Raw genomic sequence first — 22,527 nt, 5'->3', positions numbered from 1 at the left:
CCCACTGCATGATAAGTAGCCAGAGGGAACTGAAATCCAGTAGAGGTACAAAGAAGACCCTTCAGCAGCACATAAAAGTTGGGCAGACAGCAGCACTTGATGGTCATGCATCAGAGACTGCAGGGACTTGTGGTGTCCTGGAAGAGCCATGCTTTGCAGCTTGCTCTTGGATTTCCCTCGCGCTCTGCTTCTAGAAATCAGGCTTTGTAAAGCTGGCTTTTTCAGAGGGAAGTTTTGTTTCTGGAGGGAAGTGTGTTTCTGTTGTCCATGCAGATTCCAAAGGGGAAAATAAGTGAAAATCAGTCTGAGAGCAGCATAAGCCTTTTACATCGATGGCACCTCACTGCTCTCAGAGGACAGTCTTCAGCTGAGGAAAATGGTCCAGTCTGCAGGCAGAGGAGGGTTTTTCTGTGATACAACATTATTTTTGTGATGATTCACATGTTGGCTGCAGCTTGGCTTTCTGTGCTCTTAACCCTAGGCCCTTTCACCTTCCAGAGTTATTCGCTGTGATTAAAGTGACAGAACTAAGATTTATTTTTGACTCTTTCTGCTCCTCGCCCTCATGTGCCATTATCTCATGGAGTCTTTGCACTCCCTTTCCTTCTGGGTCGTGTGTTTCCCATTGCACTAAAACATTCCTGTCTGCCACTCCAGTTTAGAGGGAGTGAAATTGTGTTGCTCTTGTAGATGATGCTAAGAAAATTCTCCCTGCTTTATCACCAGGCAGTGTGCAGTTCTGAACTTAATTATGATTCACAGTAAAATAAACCCTAATTAATGAAAATCATCGACAACTGTGTCTTCTGAAACTCCAAATGTTCCTTTAAAATTTGTTTTAAAACTGCCTCACTTTTCAGAGATACATCACTGCCCGAGGAGTGTGTCACAGGGGACTGTATGTGGCATGCAGTCAGATGAGATCGAGTGTCTTGCTGCTGTTGTCCTTTAATTGATGTTTGATTCAGTTTCAACTGTCCGACTTGTTTGCATCTACCTTTGGCAGGGATCTGTACAGAGGATGTGAGATAATGGCGCTAACCCTGCTGGTCTTGTTTGCTTCTTGTTTATTAGTGCTGGGGAAAGTTTGGAGGAAACCCTATAATGTTCTCTGGTTCTTTTCCAGGATCTTTTGAATTTTGACGATCCTTTGAATATTGAGGCTGCAGAACATCATTTGCGTGACAAGGTGAGTCAGTGGTTTATTAAAAGCATTTTGTTCCTTAACACACACTGTACTCTGTGATTCCCAGTCAGTCCTTTTATAGCATTTGAGCTGGTACTTAAGGCAGTAGAGTGACTCAGTGTATCAGAGACCAGATCCTCCAACAAAAATAAGCTTGATCTGGGAAAGTAAACTCAGCACAGTAGTGGTATGCACCATATGCTCAAATTGTTGACCATAATGTAATCACATCCCCAGAATAGATGGTCTTTGGCTTTTTGTTTCTAAGATTTTCCCTGAAGCCACATATGTTCTGTGGAGCAAACGATAGCGATTTTTTTCTGGCACAACTACATGAGCAGCTTTTCACTTCAAGGCCAGCAAAAAGATCCCATCCCTCTCTGTCTCTTTCAAGAAGCTGCTTTGATTTTTTGTTCACAAGCCTTACGTGTTGCGTGCTTTTATTAAACTGTAAAAAATCGGGACACATTTGAAACCCGGGAGTGGAAACTTTATGCTTAAAATGCTCTTTATGATTTACTGATGAGTGGCCTGATGACAAGCTGTGAATGTGTACCTCTCAGCTGAGACTGAAGGTGGTGATAGAGGTGAACAAAAGTAATAACTCCCCCCTTACCTGCATGTGTGAAGTTGCGTCGCCTTACGTTATATGGATGCATACCTTAAGCGTATCGAATCTTGACTTGGCATATTCAGGATTGCTTCTTTTAATTAAACTCCTCTGATACTTTTGGCAAAGTTAACCTTAAAGACTGAGCAAAATTTCCAGGTAAATGTTTGTTTGAGCAGTTTGTTGCAACAGAATGCCAGGCAGTATATTTAATTTAGGTTGCACGCTCGTCTTCCCAGCTATTATTTGTTTCAGTAAGAACTTGTTGTTAATCTGGTATTCATTAGTATTTGCAGGACTGGAATGAGACAGTTAGCCTAAGGTTAGAGAAAATTGGTAGAAAACTGATCTGGAAGTGGTTTTCATTCTAGTTTTGTTATATTGTTGTGGCAAATTATGCCAGGAAACCTTCCAAGCCATAGAATACCACGTAGTTACAGGCATCCCAAAGAACAAAACCAGCATGGTGAGGTGGCAGGTCAAAACATTTTCTTTGTTTGCCTTGCTGGACTGAATTATTCTCTAACATCTGGTCAGGGAGGTGTGTCTATGTGTGCTCTTTGGGAATGGTGAGGAGGCTTACGTACCTGCTACTGCATGTCAGACTTGGTGCTTGTTTCTTCTAGCTGGCAGAGGGGAGCAGTGCCTGGTGTCTAGGTAGGTTTTGTAAGGAGTGATGCTCCCATAGCATGAGCGCAGTCTTCTGTCGGGATCTTCAAAGACTTAGTGGTGATGCAAGACATCAAACCAGCTGAAGAGTGGCAAAAGGAACAAATCCCTATCATGCATCTCCCAGCCTCACAGTTATCCAGTTATGTGTATTTCATGTTCTACCGTGTTAACTTCTTTACTGCTTTGTGTAGATTCGTTCTTTGGTGAGTTTGTCATATTCTTTGCTGAGTTTTTGACAGGAAGCGTTGGATTATCCACTGTATGCCTTCCAAGCATCAGGGAAACAAAACCAATAATGCCTGCCTAGGGATTGCAAGGGGGAGAAATGACTGCTTTTACACTTAGCCTCAAAAGGATGTGATTGCAGCTTGCGTTTTTGTCTCCCGAGTGAATAGATGTCACGTAGTGTCTGAGCACTTCATTATAGCGTGAAACTGCTGTGGTTCTGTCCCTCTCTTAAGAAAATGTTGCATTACACAATATGATTAATATGGGAATTTTAGTGAATTTTCCCTAAGCCATTTTTATGTGCATAATACAATCATACTGATATTGTATATGTGATATACATGCATGCTGTATATACGCACAGATACGCAAATACAACCGCATACAAATAGTTATGTCTACAAAGATCTATGTATAGCAGATACCATAAGGAAATGCCTGCGGTCATTTGGCAGCATGGGAGTATACGTAAAAGCCAAAACAGATGTACATTGAATGGTCTTCTGTGGTTCTCCTGGGGGAGATGACTGTTTCACTGATGTCATTTCAGATTGCAAACCCTGAGATACAGACATTGAGGCTTAGTGCGGCTGCTTGGGAAGTTAACAGCTAATCTGAAACCTGCCTCTGGTTATTTAAAACATAGAGCTGGAGTTCATTCAGTTCTCTAGGCTGCTATTAAGTCATCAAAAATGCTTCTCTTCCTGCAGATTCTCAAAGTTGTATTTGTAGTCACATCACAGATATCAGATCTCTATTATTGATTCTCAGAGAACAGTCATACTGTGAATGTTTGCATTATAGATCAGGCTTCAAAGGACACTTAGGATCTCTCCCTGCATAAGGAACTTCTTAATTTTTTGCGTTAGGTCCATGGCTTGTACTGGAGCATGCAGGGAAGGCAGTCTTGCTCTAAAATGGAAGAATTGTGCAAAATTCAGAACTCGAGTTGTTCAACTAATTGCTGTGAAAAATCACGTCTCATTTGACATCTGTGTTCATGCAGCTTTATCTTCCAGTCTTCAGGGTATGTCAGCTTGAGGAAGGAGCTGTCAGTTACTCAACCTCTTCCCCACTGATTCTTTCAGCCTCTGATCATCAGGTCACTTTTAGGTTAATTCTTTAAAATGCATACAGTTATTCAAGCAGCTTTGGTAATTCTGCACTTCTTCCTTGTGCATTTTGCAAGGTGTCAGTAACTTTTTAGAAGGCTGTACAACAAACCTGGGCAGTCATCAGTACCCATCTTCGCAAATGTTACACTGAGCTAACCTCTGTATTCAGCACTCTGCTTTTCAGCTGCAGAAGTGATTTGGAGTCCTGTGATATAACTGATTACTTACAGTGACAGACCGTTTCAGTGCCGGAGGCCATCTTGAGTGAGCTAAGTAGTTATTTCTCAAATAGGACCCTGTTGCTTATCTCCTATCAGTAGAACTGTTCGGGTGGTTTCATTGCCACTGCAGCCAATTTGATAAGGCTTCCATTTTGCCAGTTGTAGGTTTGTCTTATGGGTCATCACCAGGTGATGTTGGGTGCTGCCAAAGCTTAGTCACCCACATGGTTGTTTGTTGTTTTTATCCCCATTCCCCCTTCTTTCAGCTTGTGACCACAGTTCCCCCATTCTCTCGCAGTTGACATCTATGAATGCTCTCTTCCTAGTAACCTCATTGATGTTGATGGGCTGCTATTGGATTAGGTTGTCTAGCAGTGTGGTTGATGCCCCATCCCTGGGGACTTACAAGATGAGGCTGGATCAAGTCCTGAGCAATTTGATTTGGCTGTATGTGTTCATTGCAGAGGAGCTGGACTAGATGACCTTTAAAGATGCCTTCCAACTCTAAGAATTCTATGATTCTACTGGTTCTCTCCAAAGTCTTCTCCTTCCCAGTAAGTCCTATTCCCTCAGCCTTCCTTTGGACCCAAGCCTATCCAGGGGCAGAGCCTTGCCTTTAGCCATGTGAGCCTCATGGGGTTGCTCTCAGCCCTTCCTGCAGCCCACAAATTCCCCTCTAGAGGCTGGATTTGTCCCCTGCATAATGACCACATCCACTTCAGTGGCTGTATTCCTGTAGGCCCAATGCAAACTTCCATACACAACTGTTGTTTTCAAACCTTGGTCTTGGAAACTTACTGACTACAGCATTTCTTCATTTCATAAAACATTCAGTAGAATTTATAGTTCCTCATCGCTCTTTTTATTTTTTTTTTAAACCTCCCTGCCTTTGTTTAACTCATAATTGTTTCCAGCTTGGGCAAAGTTTGCATTGTTCAGTTTTGTAGAGCTGCTTTTTGGACCATTTGTAGTTTCCACATTACACTGCAGTTAGGTCACAATCCCTGGAAGATAAGTAATCATCCCCCTTTGTTTTAGAGCCCAGTAAATCAGAATTAAAAGATGATAGATGTCATTACATAAACTAAGCAATGTTTTTCCCAGCATTTAATCTTCTCATGCTGATAAAATCTCATCAACTTAATAGTATGAGATTTCTTGTGGATTTTGAAGAACAACTTGCTGGCTATGACAAGTTGCTTTGAGTTTAGTAGAGGAATCGGTCCGTGATGATTCGGATGCCAGAGCCATTGATTGCTGCTAGAATCAGTTCCAGGGATTCCTGAATAGTGAGAAAGCATTTGTGTTCTGAGGATTTGCTGTTTTGTGTGGTGAACAAACAGAGCTGTATTGATTTGCTTTCTTTCACAGCCAAATAAGCTGAATAGTTCAAGAATAGGGGTGTACCTTGTAGGTACGGAGTTGAATGAGCTTAGCAGCTCAGGACTCACGCACTCCTTAGCTGGAGGTGCTGTGGGCGCTGCCTGCAGTTTGTTAGTTGAAATCTAGAAAATGCTTTCCACATGTACCTCTCCTAATTGTTTGCAGATCCAATCTCAGTCCATTGCGTTCACTGAGTTCCTCAAAACTTACCTTATATTTCATCATAGCGTCAGCATTTGCCAGAACCATTTCAAAGCCATATGTGCGCTACCCAGCAAGAAAATTCATTACACCCTTCCCTGGCTAAGAGTCCATTATTCATTCTAAATTCTGGTTGGCTTTCTTCAACTGTGCCTCCCTTACCCTGAGTGCTAATGCTGTGTCCTATTTCCTGCTGAATGTGATGTAGTTTCAGGTTTTGTCATCTCACAGTTTAACAAACACTCATTTGTTTTTTCTTGTGTGTTGGCTTCTGAGTAGTTTTAAGGGAGAAGCTGCATACCATTATCACCCTTTGTTGTTTTACTGCAGATGTGAGTGCAGTGAGGCAATGGGTGGTGCCTTTCAGCAGTGGCAGCATGACAGCAGAAACCTCTGCTAGTCTGGGTTTTGATGAGCCACGGCATGCAAACCCTTGTTCATAGGTAGCAAAAATGCATAGCTAATACTTGTGGTGATGTTGAGAAAGAGTGTTTTGTAGCTGAGATTTAGCTCTGTCAAACAGTGTTGTTGTGCTCTTTGTATTGGTCCTAGTTTCTATGTTAATGAATAGGATGCATTACTTCTGGAGCAGCCTTCATAGATGCAGCCCTAGACAACTCCTGTTCATTCAGTGTATCCCAGGCGAGCCAGAAGGTTGGACACCCACAGCTTAAAGGATCTTGTTTGACTCTTCCTTGAGAAGCAGTGTCAATGTGTTTCCCATCACGGAGCTCAGAAACACACTGACAGGTAGGAGTGCAGCCTGCAGTCAGCCAGCAATTGCGTCAAGAAGACATTGTTAATGTCACACATCATGGCCTTCCCTTTGCTTGCCCCAGGCAGAAGGATCACAGTTGTCACTGGAGAAAGGCTACTGTCAGACTCAATGTGATTATTGCTGGCAACATCCAGGATGTGAAGAGGCCAGCATGCTGCTTCCAGCAGACACTCCAGCTGCCTGTCAGCCTGATCCCTACCTGCCTTCTTTTATTTCCTGGGAGTCTGACAAGCTCTAAAGAACGTGCAGCTCAACACTGCTACAGAAAAGTGCTCTTCTTGTCTTTTGACTTTTTTTTCCTCAGTCATATTCTGCTACTGTCAGTGAGGGGAGACTTAATAATTTTCCATGCCTTTTCCATGGCTGGATTGCTGTTGTTTTGGTATTTAATGAAGAAGTATTTGTATCTGTTTGTGCAGGGGGCTTTGCTTCTAGTCCAGGTTTTAGGAATCTTGGGTTTTCACTGTGGCTGGGGAATTTTGGCAGTTGTTTTGTCACTGGCTATTTCTAATCACAGAATTGTAGGGCTTGGAAGGGACCTCTAGAGATCATCGAGTCCAACCCCCCTGCCAAAGCAGGCTCCCTACACCATGTCACACAGGTAGGTGTCCAGGCGGGTCTTAAATATCTCCAGAGAAGGAGACTCCACCACCTCCCTGGGCAGCCTGTTCTGTTTTGAGGCAACTTCATATGCTGGAATGACTGTGTTCATGGGTTGTGTTGTCACTTCATGGGTGCTGTGCATTTGTAAGAATTGTAATGAGGAAATTCAAGGGAGCTGGAATGCTGTGCTGCAGTGACAGCTATCAGATGGATTCATAATGTTCATGTTGTTATAGAGTCCAAAGCTGCCCCTTAGGTATCCTCTTCGGTTCCTAATTTCCCTATATAGCCTCAGTCTTTAGGAAACTAGGCTTACAAACATCTCTCTTCCCAGCTGTGCACTGTCTTAGGAGGCTGTTTTAATGAGTCTTCTGAGATGAGTGTTTTCCTTGAATTGCTCGAGGAAAGCCTTCTCACCCTCACAACTGAGCACGCCAATGTAATTCCATTAGAAATAGCATTAATAATTAAGACAGCGATAGATTACAGATCTCACTGGAGAGCCTTTATGACTTCACAAGTGTATGCGGTTCTTTGGAATTCTTAAGTAGCAATGTCATGGTTTTATGACAAGCAAACAGTTTAGCATTTTTAGAGAGCAGTCTTAAAGTCTCAGAGTTTCCCTTGGGTTAATGAGTGAGAACCAGGAGCGCCTGAAATGCAAAGGAGGGGACATGAGTGTATATTCTGAGATCAGGAGAGTCATTGAAAGAGAAAGTAGCAAGGGGTCTGCCTGAAAATAATGGTGAAAAGGTAAGACGACAAAGATAGGGAGTGGGAGCTATTGGTAATAGGTGAACGGCTGGACTGGATGATCTTTAGGTCTTTTCCAACCTTGGTGATTCTATGATTCTATGATAAATCCTAGGATATCATTAGGCATCCCTTTGGAAATATAGTAAGCTGAATTTCACCCCCACACTTGCACATTTTTAAAGTCTTAACCCTAGATTTTACCAGGTGCTGTGAACCATCTGTCCCACCAGCCAGGAGCCCTAGACTTTCCCTTCCCTGCTGTGCCTGTAGGCATTGCTGCTGCCTAGCAGACAGTGCTAAGTGCAGGGTGCTGGTACATCTCAAGTCACGCTTCTTTGCTAAAGCTTGGAGTGATTTTATCCTCACACCGATGATGCCTTCAGAGAGTTAAAAAGACCCAGAATTTGCAGCCTGGGCATCATTTCCAATTTGATGCTGCTAAAGACTTTTCCTAACCCATGTCAGGTCCAGCTGTACTTTTCATCCTCTTGGCTTTTTATTTCTGTGCTCATACTTAATAGGGACATGACTACATTTGGATTTAAGTCTACATTGAAAGTCCATTTTTCTGTGCAGCTGAAGAAGTGCATTTGCAGTGAAGTAGTGTTTTCAGATTTGCTTTGTTCTTTATCTCAGGATTGTTCTTCACAGAATCATAGAATGTCCTGGGTTGAAAAGGACCGCAGTGCTCACTCAGTTCCACCCCCCTGCTATGTGCAGGGACACCAACCAGCAGATCAGGCTGCCCAGAGCTACATCCAGCCTGACCTTGAATGCCTGCAGGGATGGGGCATCCACAGCCTCCCTGGGCAACCTGTTCCAGTGCATCACCACCCTCTGGGTGAAAGTCTTTTCAGACTTATTCATCTAATTTGATATATCAGTAGACTAGACCGTTTGAAATGTTATCTGATGCATCCAAATGAAAAGTGTGATGCAAGTGCTGACTTACAGTGCTTGTTTTGGAGACTAAGCAGCCAAGCAGTAACACAAAAATTAGAACTTGAAAGCTTGGAAAACAAAATCATCATCTCTTCTGGTTCAAGTTAATTCACTTACCTGATTCATAGTCATCATTTAAGTTCTCTACATCTCTGTCATAGCTGTTCTTTTTCAATGTACTTTTTATGTCAGAAGCATTTTGTGAGTGAGGCATCTGTCTTTGCAGAATCTTTGTGCTGAGTTTCTACTGTTAAAACGGTGATAATTTTCTGGAGATGAGAGTTTCCTTACTGACGGTAACCTGTCAGGATCTCTCTCACAACTTAACAGATGTTTTTCTGGTTTTGGATGAGATTTGCATGGAAACCCAACCTGCTGTAGATGTGGTGAGGACACTGAAATCTGTGCTTGAAAAGCATTAGAAGGGAGCAGAATGCAGTTGAGTACTGGATGACTTCTAGCATCACCGAAGTTTTGAAGCTGAGTTTAAAACCATCATTTCAGGCTCCCATGCTGCACTGGCAAAGGGAGGAGCTGAAGGCTGACAGGTTTTGCCTTGCCTGGTTCTCTCAGCATTGTCCCCACTTTCCTGCTCTGATGCTTATGCCAGAAATATGTGGTGTAGGATTTTGAACCCAGCAGCAGGGACATCATCATCCTGGTAGAGAAGGCATGAGCATTCCAGTATAAAACACTTTTATATATACATACATATATATATATGTATATATATGTGTGTGTGTGTATATATATAAAATAGATCATATGTGAGATGTTCTGGTTCCTGTATGCTGTGCCTTTTACCATGCAGTTCAGAAACAGCCAGTATGCAGGGGAAAAAAAACACATTAGAAACAGGTCTAATCAAGCATTCTGTTTTCCAGATGATTAAGTTATGTGAAGTGGCTCTTTTCCTTTGATGGTATTTCTTGATGAAATTGAAGGCAGTTGAAACGTTTGTACTTTGCAAAATATGAAATACCATGTGCATATGCCACAGGTGAAGCACCAGCCATACATCACACAGGTTAAGTCCTGACTTTACTTGAATGCTTGTTTCCTAGCAGGTTGATTTGGTCCTCAGCAGCACATTCCAAAAGGCTTTATGGGAAGCCTATTGGTTTAATGCCTTCCCCCATTGTGTTTGTTGAAGATAATGCTTATTGAATTCACCAGTGTGCTGATGATATTTGAGAAATTCTGATTGTGAATTGTGATTTTACAGTTAATAGCTGTCCAATTGTGATTACTGTTTTTGCTTCTTAGGCTTAGTGATGGTTCAAGACAGCTGGAAAATACGTCTTAGAACAGGGAAGTTATTTGAAAACATTGCCTTGAAGTTCATTTGGGGCTTTCTTTAAAGCATTACTTATTGTTAGGAGTGTGTTTGAGCAGGTGCTAGGAAAGAAACCAGATGGGGGCTGGTTGTGCTGGGTGTTTGGCAGGGAGCAATTCTCAGATGCAGGTGGATGTGGTGGGGAGATGGGATGGAGTGTGCCTTACTGACTTGTCTCGTCACCTTAGTGAGGAAAAAACCCTTGCTTTGGCTGTTTCTGAAGGCGTACAGGAGTGTGACTGGTTTTTCTTTGTGCTGCTTCCCTGAGGCTTTGGTGCACAGGGAGCAGAGGAGATGCTCCTTAGAGCTGGAGCTCTCCCAGAGCTGGCAGTGCTCTTCCCTTCAGCAGCAATGGGAAGAGTTACCGCAATGAGACCAGACACTTGGGCTTCTCTTTCTGCTTGCTGTGGGAGGCTTCTCAGTCCCTGCTGTCAGATCTTGTTGAAGACCTTCTTTATAAATTATCATTTACACGTCTGTGCAATAAGCTTGATAGTTCTGTTGGGTGGAAATGCTTTCGATTAAAGCTGAAATGTTTTAGTTTGTGGCTTGGCTCCTGCTAACGAGACAGTTGTGTTTCTTGGTAGCTCTTCTGTTCTGGGTTGTGCTCTCTGCTTTTTCGTTTAATGATATCCCTTGTATGCACAGACCCAAGCAAAGCCCCCAGGTGTGTTGAGAACATCTGGCTGGATGCCTGGGTTAGAAGCAAGCATTGCAGTGACCTTATGTCCAACCTGGAAGTCATCACAGCATTCAATTTTTGCAAATTGAGGGCTCTGAGTGCACAGCATTACAAGTTATGGCTTCTCTTAATGTACTATGCAGGCTTTTTCCTACTTGTGGGCTATAATCAGGGATTTAAAAGGTCAGTGTGGTTTTGTGATCTCCCCTCTGCAAGCTTTACATGCTTGCCTGTAGCAAGTCAGGGTACGTTGAGTCCATCTTTCCAGATAGCTGAGTGGCAGGCTGTGTTCTGTAGCCCCACTGTGAAAATACCCAGCTGTTAGATGTCGGGAAGTTTCAGCTGCATTCTGTTCAGGAGGTTAAAAAGTGGGCACGTCCTCGTATCGTTTTTCAAGTCTGTTCTCCAAATTCTGCCCAGTAGCGCAAGGGCATAACAAACAAAAAGCTGCAGGAATCCTTATAATAAACCCAGATTTCATCCATCGAGCCAACTGAGCAGAGGCTGTAGGTGAACGAAGCGTGGTTTCACACCCCTCCAGGATATTGGGAAAGCATCCTTATCAATTTATTAGCAGGGCAGAGGGATCAGATTAATGTTTGACATTGCTTCTAGCCTGGAAAGCAAGTAAGCTATACTGTGCATGTAAATGTGCAAAGGGCTGGATGCCATCCATTTGTCTTTCAATTTAAAAAGCATTGAGAACGTTCAGAATCCAGTTTGAGTCTTTGAATTTTGTGTTGGCCATACAGCAGCAGTTGCAGCAAGCACTGTGAGCCAGCTGTCCTTCCTGTTTTGGCACAACTCATGGTGTTGTATTAATTACTTTTACAAGACTTGGAGATGTAACACAGTCAGAATGCAGCTAACTTGCCATTCTTCTCCATCTCCTGTACGTAAGAACAAAGCATGGAAGGGAATGGGAAGCTCTTAGTGACATGTCAAGCTAACGCACCCTGGTGTAATCTTGCGTCAGTGAATGGAGTTAAGAACAAAATGCGTCTTATCTGTTACTGGAAGGATGTAACAAGGTATCTAGCTCCAGGGTGATGATAGAATCACTGAGTATCCCAAGATGAAAGGATCATCCAATCCAGCTCCCTGTGGATGATGGAATAGCCTGGTACCTGGCTAATTGAGCAAGAGTTACAAGATCTGACACATCAGTTTATCAGCCTGTTTCCTGCTGAGCGCCTGTCAAATCTGTGACTGACAGCTCTGTGCAGCTTGCTTGAATTTCTGTCTTCATCCAATTTATTTTGTAATTGAGTGAGAGCAGGTGAGCAGCTTCCTGTTCAGAAATGACTGGAGCTACAGATGCAGGCACACCTGTCAGGCAGAGGCAGTGAAGAATTTTCCTAGGTGCACACGAAGAAATTGGGTCAATCAGCATTTTCCACATTGCTTAGAGTCCCTGGTGCTTGGATGTTCCTTGATTAAAGGTGGTGATTGCTTGCTCACACTCTGTTGCATCCAGAGCGTGAGCCTCTGCCAGCACTTGTGGGTAGGCAGCTCGCTTTGACACAGTGTGAAGGGGTAATATCTGACAGCATCTTTAGCTATAAAACCAAGTTTGCATGCAGTTCAGTCAAGCACACTGAACATTTGTTGAAATAGTCTGAAATTTCACTGCTGATCTGCGGTGTGTGGAATAAGAAAGCAGCAGATAAGCAATGCAAAAATTATCCTGGCATCTCTTGTCAGCACCGTGCCGGCACCCACCTCAAACACTGTGTCAGCAGAGCAAAAGGAGGGCAGTGGATGGGTTACAGCTGCCAAAGAGAGGTGTTGTCAGAGGGTGGCTGTTCTCCATGCGATCCAGCACTGTGTTGGCAGGCTTGGGCACAACCTGCAAACTCAAGCATATCATACTGTGCCAAATATGTTGTCAGCAGTATGAATATTCAGTGACAAAATCCATAAAGCCAGGATTTTTTTGCCTTCTGGAGTCTAGAAAGAGCTTTATTTTATTATGCCTTTATTATAGTCATTTACCACATCACATGTATACTGCTTTCTGTGCGATTGGTGTGAGCAATCAGCAGAGCCCACAAGTCAGCTATCACGTGTGAGCCCACAGCGTGGTGCTGAGCGTATGATGTGTTCATAACCTCTGTTCTTGTGGCTCTGCAGTCACATGGCTGGCTGTGACCATCACAGTCACCATTTGTTAACAGCAAGTGCCCATCTGCACCCATTAACCAAGGACTCAACTGGGTTTCCTCATCAGAGAAAGCTACGTTCTTAAATGATAACTGATTGCTTGATTTCTTCTCCTGTGTTAAGTAGCACTCTCCAGCATGTTGGTTTATGGCCAAGCCCTCTGTTTTTGTGCTTAGATCACATATTCTGATCCCAGCAGATCAGACAGTTGCGTTCACTGTGTTTTGTTTGGCAGTGACTACAGAAGCAATTTTGGATGGTTCTGCAGGCCACGTGAGCCCAGTGGGTACATATTGAGCAGCACTGAAATCTGTACAGACAAGATTGCTAACAGCTGCTGTAGGTAACTGGTTTTCTTGTATTACTGCTGTAAAGCACTGCTCTAATACTGCTGGGGTATTAGCCTATCGCCCAACTAAAAATAAGCCCTTTATAACTTCCAAAGTATTACATTGCTTGTTGTAGGAAACAACAGCTGCTTCTGATTCTTTAATATCATTCAGCATGTGAACCTAGGAGCTGAAATCCCTCTTGAAAAATAAATAGGAATTACACTGAGTAGGAGGAAGAGTCAGTAAACCATGCTTGGATGTCTTTTGGAAGGTGGGAACTGGGGGAGCAATGCCCATCCCATTGTAAGAGAAGGTCAAGTTTGCAGCCACCTGAGGAATCTGAACATGGTAGGTCTGTGGGTTCCCATGAGAAGCTATTTTTCAGAACTAAGATTGGACTTTGGCTTAAATCATCACGGTGCTGCACAGCTGAGACTTTTGTGCTAGTGTTTTACTTTCTAACCTCTCAGCAACATTACCCCTTCAATCCAGTGCATGATGCGAGAAACAGGGAATGATCGGACAGCAAATCGGTGCACGTCTTCAGACCGAGTTCCTAACAGCAACTCACTCTCGTGTGTGTCTGGCTGCTTTAAGTCCTGAATTTTTCAGGCAGTCCTTGGCTGGAGGAAAATTGTGTCGTGTGTGGTTAAAGTCAGTGGCTGTTGTCTTAAAAATAAAAAGGAAGGCTGCCATAGGAAGGATGGCTTCCTGAGCAGGGCAGTGCAGCACATGTAGCTACAAAAATAAAAAAAAAAAAAAAAGGTGCAGAAAGAAAAGTAAGTTCTTGTCCTGATCATTAGAGCAATCCATCTACATGATCAGTGTCAATTACTGTAAGTGGGGAGAGATGCAGAGCTGCAGGGCCCTTCAGGTTGTTTCAGGTATTCAGGTTTATTAGAGTGCACTGTGGCTGGGCAGGTGGGGAAAGGGAGGATTCATTTCTAAGCTAAGCTATCTGGTCTTGCACCTAGTGGAATATAAAATAATAGTAATTAGGTGTAGAACAAAAGCATTTCTGTGGAGCTGAGAGTGAAGGAATTACGGAGTTGACAAGGCCATCAATTTTCTCTTCCATTTTTCAATATTTAAAATTATGCTTGTAACAAATTATTCCCGTGTTTGGTGCGTCACGGTATGGGTAGATGTGTCAACCTCTGCCACGACTGCTTTTGAAGGATTTCTGTTTTCCCTTGCTTTCTCTGATAGAAGTTGAGTATTGTTTTGGAGACTGTCAGTCTGATGTTCCCACAGCAGCAGCAAAATAATTGGAAGAGATGTAAAATGATGAATACCGATGATAATGAGTAAGGAGATGCTGGGAAATTGTTAGGCAGCTGGCAGGTTACATGAGAAGCCTGTGGTTTTAATTTAACTTGAAGGTGAAGGTCTTGATACAAACATGTATTTCTTCTTCCTTGCTTACATCCAGTGTAACCAAGTAAACAATTCTGAATCACATTAGGAGGCCTGTCTGTTCTGTAACAGTGCTGAGACGTGTTCAGGGGGCATTTCACAGAGCTGTGGAATTGCCGAGGGAGGCAGAACCCCCTGGATGCTCTGGACCAGCCCCTGTGCTCAAAGTAGAGTCAACTGGGGAAGGTCACTCAGCAGGAGAGCATCCAGTGGGATTTTGTCTCCGAGGCTGGAGATCAGCGTTCAGCAGTGGTGGGAGCCTGGCACCCACGCCACATGAGATGCCTTTGGCCCATGAGGGCACATGGAGCATAGATTTTATTTCATCTAACTGCTGGGGAGGAGACCAGAAGGATGAGGGGAGGACTATCGTGGAAGCTGTATTGTGGTGGGGCGAGGAGAGTAGCAGTGATAGCTTGCAAATCTGTAGGCAGACAGATCTTGTTGTCTTTGCTTGCTGAAGGTATGTTTTGAGGTCCTTCCTTGATTTTGCTGGCTATTCTGCAGCTGTGTGGGCAAGAGTGTGTGGGATGCCAATAAAACACACTGACTAAAGGAGGCTTTATTCTGGTAGAGGGAACTACCCACCAGCAATTCTGACTCCAAGGGGAGTCCCATTACTTCATAGTGATCACAAGATCTGCATATTTTCACATGCATCTGTCTTTTTTGCTCTTCCTTCTTTGGCCATATTTGAATTCATCAGCACTTAGACCGAGGTATGTGGTATTTTATAGGGGATTTTTGCTCAACACGTTCTTTGTCAGCACCACAAGCTCTTGCACTGTTTTTTGCTATTCAGGTTGCTGTAGAGGTAACTGAAGTCAAGGCTTTGAAGCGGCTGCTGCTTCATTTTGTATTATTAATTCTCAAGGAAATGGTTAAAAAACTACAACAACAAAACCAAATCACTGTCAAATTCTGTGCTGGATCATAGCTGAGTTTGAGGTGTCACTCATTTCATGGCAAGAAATTACAATGAGAAGGAAAGTGCCGACGAGTTTGCTGTGGGACGCAGGGCTATGGGAGAGAGTTTGAGATGGCATGAGTGGTTCTATATATACTCATGGAAACAGTAAGAAGATACTGCTATTTGAAACTCCTTATTGTAAGAAATGTTTTGACAAACGTTATGATGAATCGTTAGAACACTTGAGGAATCCCTTGGTCTTCACTGATACTTCCTCTCTGGCTGAGGTATGTCAGGAGACTTCAGGACAGCTCTCCAGACAGTTCTTCCTACAGGACAATCCCATTAATGTTCACCCAAAAAGTGCGTGTGGATGTCCGTAGGCTACAGCTGGACCTTTTTACTGCCTTTGCCCCTTCTTTAGCTTTGTTTTGTTGTCTCAGTGCCTCTGTTTTACCTGGAATCTCAGCTGGCGCTCCCTGAAATTGCTGGAGTGGATTTGTGTGCTTGAGTTACAATCTCTGTCAGACTTGTATGTTCCATGGAGCATCAAACCCTTCAGGACAGTTGACCAGTTCCACGTACGTTTTATTCTGCTGCTCTTCTAGAGAGACTCAGAGTGACCAGAATAGATCCGTGCCTCCAGGAACTCTCCAGCCTTTTTGATTTGTGCATCTAAGAATTTAGGACACGAATTAGTATGCTTTTATCTTCAACTTGTTCAGAGCTGGACTTTGTCAACGGCTCGATTGATGCAATTGGCTCTTAGCTCAAGGAAGAGCAGGCAACAGAAAGGCTGCTTGTGCTCGTCAAGACAGGGTATTGTTGCAGCTAACGAGGGGAGGCAAGCCCACATCTCGCTCTCATTATGTTTGCTTCAAGCTGGCATTGCCAGGCCCTCATTTTAATGTTGTTTGCATTGCAGAATATTTGAGTCAGTGCGTCGCTTAGATTAGTGCAGCCTCTTCCTTGCTGCGACGTTTTACATCCTCGTGTTTGAGCTTCTCTTGGACTGGGGTCTGCCTTTGTCCATTGTTGGGTATAAGGTTTCCCACTTAACCTCATTCTTGTGTTTAAACTGATAGCTCCATGCTGGCCCTGGGCATGCTGAGATTTCTCTCACTAATAGGAAGGAGCTGGTTCTGAATGTTTTCTTCAAGAACAGTACAAAACTGTGACGTGATGGAAGAGTGGGGGCTTCTTGACCTCCTTCAGGTAAAAAAAAAAAAGCAGCTCGCATTTATTCCTGCATAGCGAGCCATGTATCTCCGTCCCCACACTTTATAAGAGAGGTTATGAAACGTGGAAGAATTGCTCTACTTAGAAGCACCCACAATGTCTTCCTGAGGTATCCAAGCAGGTTTTTTGGGGGAAGCTGCTTAATTTTTGTTACTCGTTTTTTACTGCTTTGATTGCAGCCAAGCTGTCTTAGTAGGAGCAGCAGAACCATCCCAGTCCAAACCCATCTTTGCAAAGGAGTGCACCCTGTGAGTGACTGCATTTATTTATCTCCATGTTTACCATGCGCTTGCTTAGCACAGCCAGCCTCCCTTTTTGATGGGGGTAGTGCTGAAATTGCGGCAGCAACAAGGGATACGTATTTCATTTTCCCCTGGCATTTGTGCATTTAGAGAATGGCACTGCTGCTTTCTTTGGATTTTCCTCCCTGTTTTGTGCTGCATCCGTGACAGCTTTGGAGCCTTCCCTGCTGAGCGTGAAGCGAATTAAGCAGCGTGTGCAAACGAGCAGTGACACAACTGCTAATTGTGCTAACAGATGTAAATAGGAAAAAGAAAGTTCCTCTTCTAATGCTGAGGGTATTTATAGAAACCATTACCCACCTTTGATTAAGGATGGAGCCTCTTTCTGCCTCCTTGGAATGGATGAAGCTTTTGCAGACAGTTTGACTGTTGCGGAGGCAATGGCAGAAATGCAGATGTTCGAAACCTTTTGATTGACATTTGTTAGGCATGTTGGTGGCTTAGAAGGAAAGCTTCTGTTTCATGTTCTGTAGACAAACGTGTGGCTTTGGGAGAAGTCTGTGCTGAGCTTCCCTTCCTCGTGCCTCACTGTGTGACCTGGGCACGACTTGGGGAGGGATGACTGGCAAAAGCTCTCTTGCCCAGGCCCAGACAATGCTGATTTCCTCTGCTGTGGTCATTTAGCCATTAAGATCTCAGATCCTGAAGACATATCCTCTCTTGGGAATGAGTGGCATCCTCACAGGTGGAAGTACGTTTGTAGCGTCTGTGTAATTGGGATGATTGAGGTGACTGTTTTTCAGGGCTGCTTCCTGCAGACAGTTCCAACAGCTGTATCAGCAAGGCTCTCAGGAGCAGAGCAGCTTTGTGCTCGCTGGTGGAAGCGTAGGTTTGCCTGAGGCCACGTGGAAATGATTCAGAGCAGACCCTGGTGGTTGTTCTTGCCTTCATCAACCTGGATAAAGTGTAAGCATTACAAAGTGGATCAGTCAGAGCCAGGGCAAAGCCTGAGTCACTTGGCTGCAGCAGTAGGACCAGAGGACCCCCAGGAGCCGAGTGAAGACTCCTCTTTGGAAGGTGAGGGTGGTGGCGAGGCTCTTTTGGGGTTTGGACCTTCCTCTGCAGGACTTAGCTGCAGGCCCTGACCACCTCTGCAGCTTTTATGCCTCCTAAGCCATGGCTTTTTTCTCTACTGAGCACCTTGAAGTGCTTCGTTCTGCACAGTGCACATTGGCCTCCTCCCTGAGCAGGCCGTCTAGCAGGTACACATCAGTGCCACCTCTTACATCACTTCTGTGACCTGTCTGTGAGAGCAGCAGTATGGGGGGCTGGGAGGGAGGGGAAATGTCCAAAACCTGATGATGTGGGGGCTGCACCTACTTGGTGTGAGTGCGGCGGGGACACTTGTGCTGTTTTTCACCCTCCCTTCTTTCCAAGTCTTTCTTCATGCAACTGAAATGTAATCACAGGGCTCAGAAAGTGTTTAAAATGATGTGGAAGCTGAGCTGTGAATAAAACAGTGCCATGAAAATCACAGCAAGGTAGAAACGTGGATTGGGAAAAAGCCTCATACTAGAGGCTTTTGTGTTTCATTCAGCTCCTTTCTAAAAGACAGTGGAAGTATGGGGGCTGATGGGTGTGAAGACTCATTTTTTCCTACAAGATGGAGAAGAAGGGTTGCTCTAAATGTGTTCTGTGAGGTCTAATAGGCAAACCTGCCCAATTATCGTGTCCTCCTCCTGGAGCACTGAGTGAGGCTGTAACCCAGTTTTCAGCACAGTGATACTGTGAAACCTGTTGTGGCTCATATATCACATGCTCTTCATCCTCTGATTAATTCCAGGTTTCCTTTCAGTTGATTGATGCCCCAATATGATTCTCAGCAGATGAAGCAGGGATTTGGCCAGCATTACTCATGCAGTGCATACTTCCCCATGGGCCCGCTGTGCTCACGTACCGCTCTGACCTCCCTGCAGCTCAGCTTGGGGCAAAGCTGCTTCAGGTCTGCTCCGAAATGGCTTTTTGCTCATTCATGGTCTGAAGCTGGAGCGGGCACTGCCACACTGTGGGTGTCCACCAGCTCTCGCTCATCCATGGGCTTTTGCTGTCTTCTACTGACCTTCCAACCCAAGCAAGACAGGGCTGCAGGTACCGCTCCCAGGTGCAAAGCCCAGCTTTGCTTCTCCCCACCACCCCCATGCCACTGGGAAACCCACGGGCAGCACTGGCAGCCTCTTACTCCATCTGTCTGCTATCTCAAAGCTCGCGAAGGAAACGCTGCACCATGAGTTGATGAAAGGCAAATTAAAATTAGATTTCCCCTTTGAAAAGCTTTAAAAAGTATTTCCAGCACTCCCTGATGGCCTTTCAAGGCTTTAATGGCTGGCTGGGTTGCTTCTGATGGGGTGTCATGCGCTGTAGCATCTGTGCTACCGGAGTGAAATGTCACAGCAACAATCAGCCCTCTCCCCTTACAGCAGCCTGTGGCCTGACAGCCCCACTGACAGGGCGAGCAGCTGTCCCAGGAGGGGCAAAGCAGGAGCCCAGCGGATGGGTCGCTGGCAGCAGCACATCTCCCCCTCTTCTTCTCAGCATCCAGACCATGGGATGCAGAATTGAGGATCAGCCTTTGTATGGTAAAAGTAGGGGGCAGAGAGCAGCAAGGCAGGTGCCTGCTGCAAGGTGATGGGTACTTGCATACGCCAACCCCGCTCCTGCTCTCCCTTAGCACTCCTGCAGGATCCTGTGCTCCTCTTTGTCATATAGAATATAGACTGCTCTGACTAATTCCTTGCTTCTGAGTATTCAGTGCTGCACAGGAACAGATGTGCACGTAGGAAAGCGCACACTGTTAATCAGGGACTGTTGAGCCATATGGCATGTGAAGATGGAATATTACAGCTCCGTAATGAGAACCTCCTTCACACAAAGCAAGGACAGTCGTAACACGTTCTCACCAGTGCTGTCAGTTCCTTCATCTGTCAATAATGCCTAAGGGAGGGCGTAGACTCCTGGAGCACTCCTCTCTGAGCTCCATCTCCTGTGTGTTGAGTTCAGAGGGCCAGGCTGTCCATTAAAAACATGGGTCTTGCTCCTGAGCCACCTGTAGGTACTGTAGTTACAGTGAAATGCAGCTGGCTCTGTCCCATGTCCGGTGGTATTCCTTGGCCATGTTCCCAGCTTGTTTTAGTGACGTAGGGCAGCAGGCACCATGGAGCTCTCTGTTAACTCATTCAGCTCCCAGCAAGTCAGGGCTGTCACCAGCAGTATCAGCAAACCTAGATGGTTGCAAACCCAGAAAAGAAAATGTGTTAGAAAGGGTCTTAATTCAGGTTATTGTCTTTAAAGGTGGGTGGTGGTGCTTTCTTGCATTGATGTGTGGAATCAGACCCGATGGTCCTTATGGGTCCCTTCAAACTCAGGTTGTTCTGTAATCAAGCTCCATTCCTCGCTAATACGGTGAGTCTTAGTGTATCAGGTGCAGTGCTGTGACTGACATGCTCCGATGCTGTCACTGCCCAAGGAGAGTCCGAGCGCTTCTTTTGCTGCTGCGAGGGATCAGCCTGTAATACCCAGGGAACCCAGCCTGACTGCAAATGAGGTTTCCAGCATGGTTTGCCGTTATGAGTAATTGTTCCAGTTTGCAGCAAGGCAGCCCACAACTTATCACAGCCGAATGCAAGTTCAAGGTGTCACTTATTTTTGGTGGCGTGATATTTCAGCAGACTCCAGGTACCTGGAGACGTGTTGTTTGTAAGCAGTTCCTGCAGTAACGTTCCTGTGTGGCACAAAGCTTTCCTGTCTGCCGCCAGAGGGCCGGAGGTGGCAGATGGGGGGAAGAGGGGGGTGTCTGTGCCTGTTTAGAAGAGCCATCAGTGGTGGGTGTGCATTTCTAGTGGTAATTCTGCCTCTGCTTCTTCCCCAGGAGGACTTCAGGAATAAAGTTGAAGATTACATTAAGCGCTACGCCAGATGATGAAGGGCGATGACCGGCAGGACTACGGCTGCCCTGCTGCACAGCTGTCTTCAACTTCAACACCACCAACCGGAAGAAAATCAGCCCGGACTGTACCAGTCCCGTATCCATGTTGTTACCGAAGAAGAAACCCAACTTCATAACTTGTCCATGTTAAAAGGAGAGTTCAGCATAAATACAGAAAGAAATTGTGTTTGTTGGTTGGAAAAAAAAAAAAAGAACAAAAAAGTATATTAAAAAAAAAAAAGTTGTTTGCTTCCTTTTAAAATGTTGACTCTTCTGAAGTGTGCTGTATATCCTGTTAATGAGGTATGCTTGAGAAGTTAAAAGAAATCACCATTGGAAATGTAATTAATTACACTTTTCTTTTTAAACCTTTCACCTAATTTGGGGGGGGAAATAAAAGGCAAAAGAGAGCGGGCGGGTGTGGGTGGGGGTTTGGAACACCTCAGATGGGCAATAAAATGGCATCCTGGGAACCCAGTCACAATCCTGTTGCTTTTGATGAGCAGGAACCGTGGGAGCTTCGTCCCGGAGCTGCTGGCGCCAGGCAGAGCGCTCTGCAGAACACAGCCTGACCGTGGCACCCAAACCCCGTGGCGTTTGATGTAAGTTCCTTTTTGTCACGAGTTTGGAAGTCTTACAGGGCTGTTTGCAGCTCCTGTTTGGGCCACCGTGGGGGTTTTTTTTGTGCGTGTGAATTAGTTAAAAGAAATACCAGGCTAATCTGTAATTTAAGTGATTGTGTAGGACTGTTAAAATCCCATATTTATTATATTATATACATACATATCTCTCTGTGAAAACATAATGAAAGGGAGATTTTTTTTTGTTCAAGAAATCTGCCTTTGCCCTCAGCTGGGGGTGCAGTGAGAGGGGATAAGTAATGAAAGGGTAGCACCACGCTGTGAGTGGGTGCTTTTCTGTTCTTCTGCTGGTGCCCTCAGCTCCTGCTGCTCACCCTGACCTCGGGGGAATTGCGCAGCAGCTTTTATACCTAGATAAAGCCCAGGAATAAATGTTGGTGTGGTTTCATGCAGAGCATTTGTTGTGTTGTGCAGTGGCCAGGTTGCTCAGCCTCCTCCTCTTCTGTTGTGCACAGGCAGCTGCAGCGGGTCACAGCAGCATTGCTGGCTTCATTTCCCTCCTGCATGTGTTACTGGGGGCCCAGAAAAGCAAGGAGATGATGAGATGTGTGCATGGCACGTGGCAGAAGTGCCTTAAGTTTAGAAGACGCAGCCTCTGTGTGTATTTGTAATGAATAGGGGAGCAGCACGTTTTCCTTTAAGCGGGAGGTGACTGTAGCAGATCTTTACTGCCAAAGTGGTGATGTCAGGGATGGTAGGGAGGAAAGCACACACAAGCAGGTTGGAAAACACATTCCATTTTCACTTGTGCCAGGGATGAACCCCTCCACGAGGTGGCAGGGGTGATTTGGGGCTGCTCTTGGCCCACACTTGGGCCCGTGCCCCATTCCAGCAGCCTCCCCACTGAAATCCTCCTTCCATGGGCTGACTGTAATCCCCCAGCTCTGTT

General features: G+C 44.9%; 1 protein-coding gene across 16 annotated transcripts in view; it reads left to right on the top strand.

The window, feature by feature from the left end:
• UBE2F (ubiquitin conjugating enzyme E2 F (putative)) overlaps window positions 1-21,259 on the top strand; it is a 60,776-nt gene extending 39,517 nt beyond the window's left edge. For all 16 annotated transcript variants that reach the window (XR_014948370.1, XR_014948368.1, XR_014948366.1 and 13 more), the window contains 2 exons: window positions 1,127-1,189; window positions 20,941-21,259. Coding sequence is in view for 10 of the 16 variants with exons in the window: in XM_085553479.1 (XP_085409605.1) it covers window positions 1,127-1,189; window positions 20,941-20,991 (114 nt within the window). In the remaining 6 variants the exon portion in view is untranslated. The remainder of the gene's footprint in view (window positions 1-1,126; window positions 1,190-20,940) is intronic.
• Window positions 21,260-22,527: the final 1,268 nt, after the last annotated feature.

Source organism: Coturnix japonica, chromosome 7, assembly GCF_054131305.1.
Source record: "Coturnix japonica strain WE chromosome 7, WE-NBRP24, whole genome shotgun sequence".
NCBI lineage: Eukaryota > Metazoa > Chordata > Aves > Galliformes > Phasianidae > Coturnix > Coturnix japonica.
Note: the sequence above shows the minus strand (reverse complement) of the source record. Positions and strands in the feature narration are given on the sequence as shown.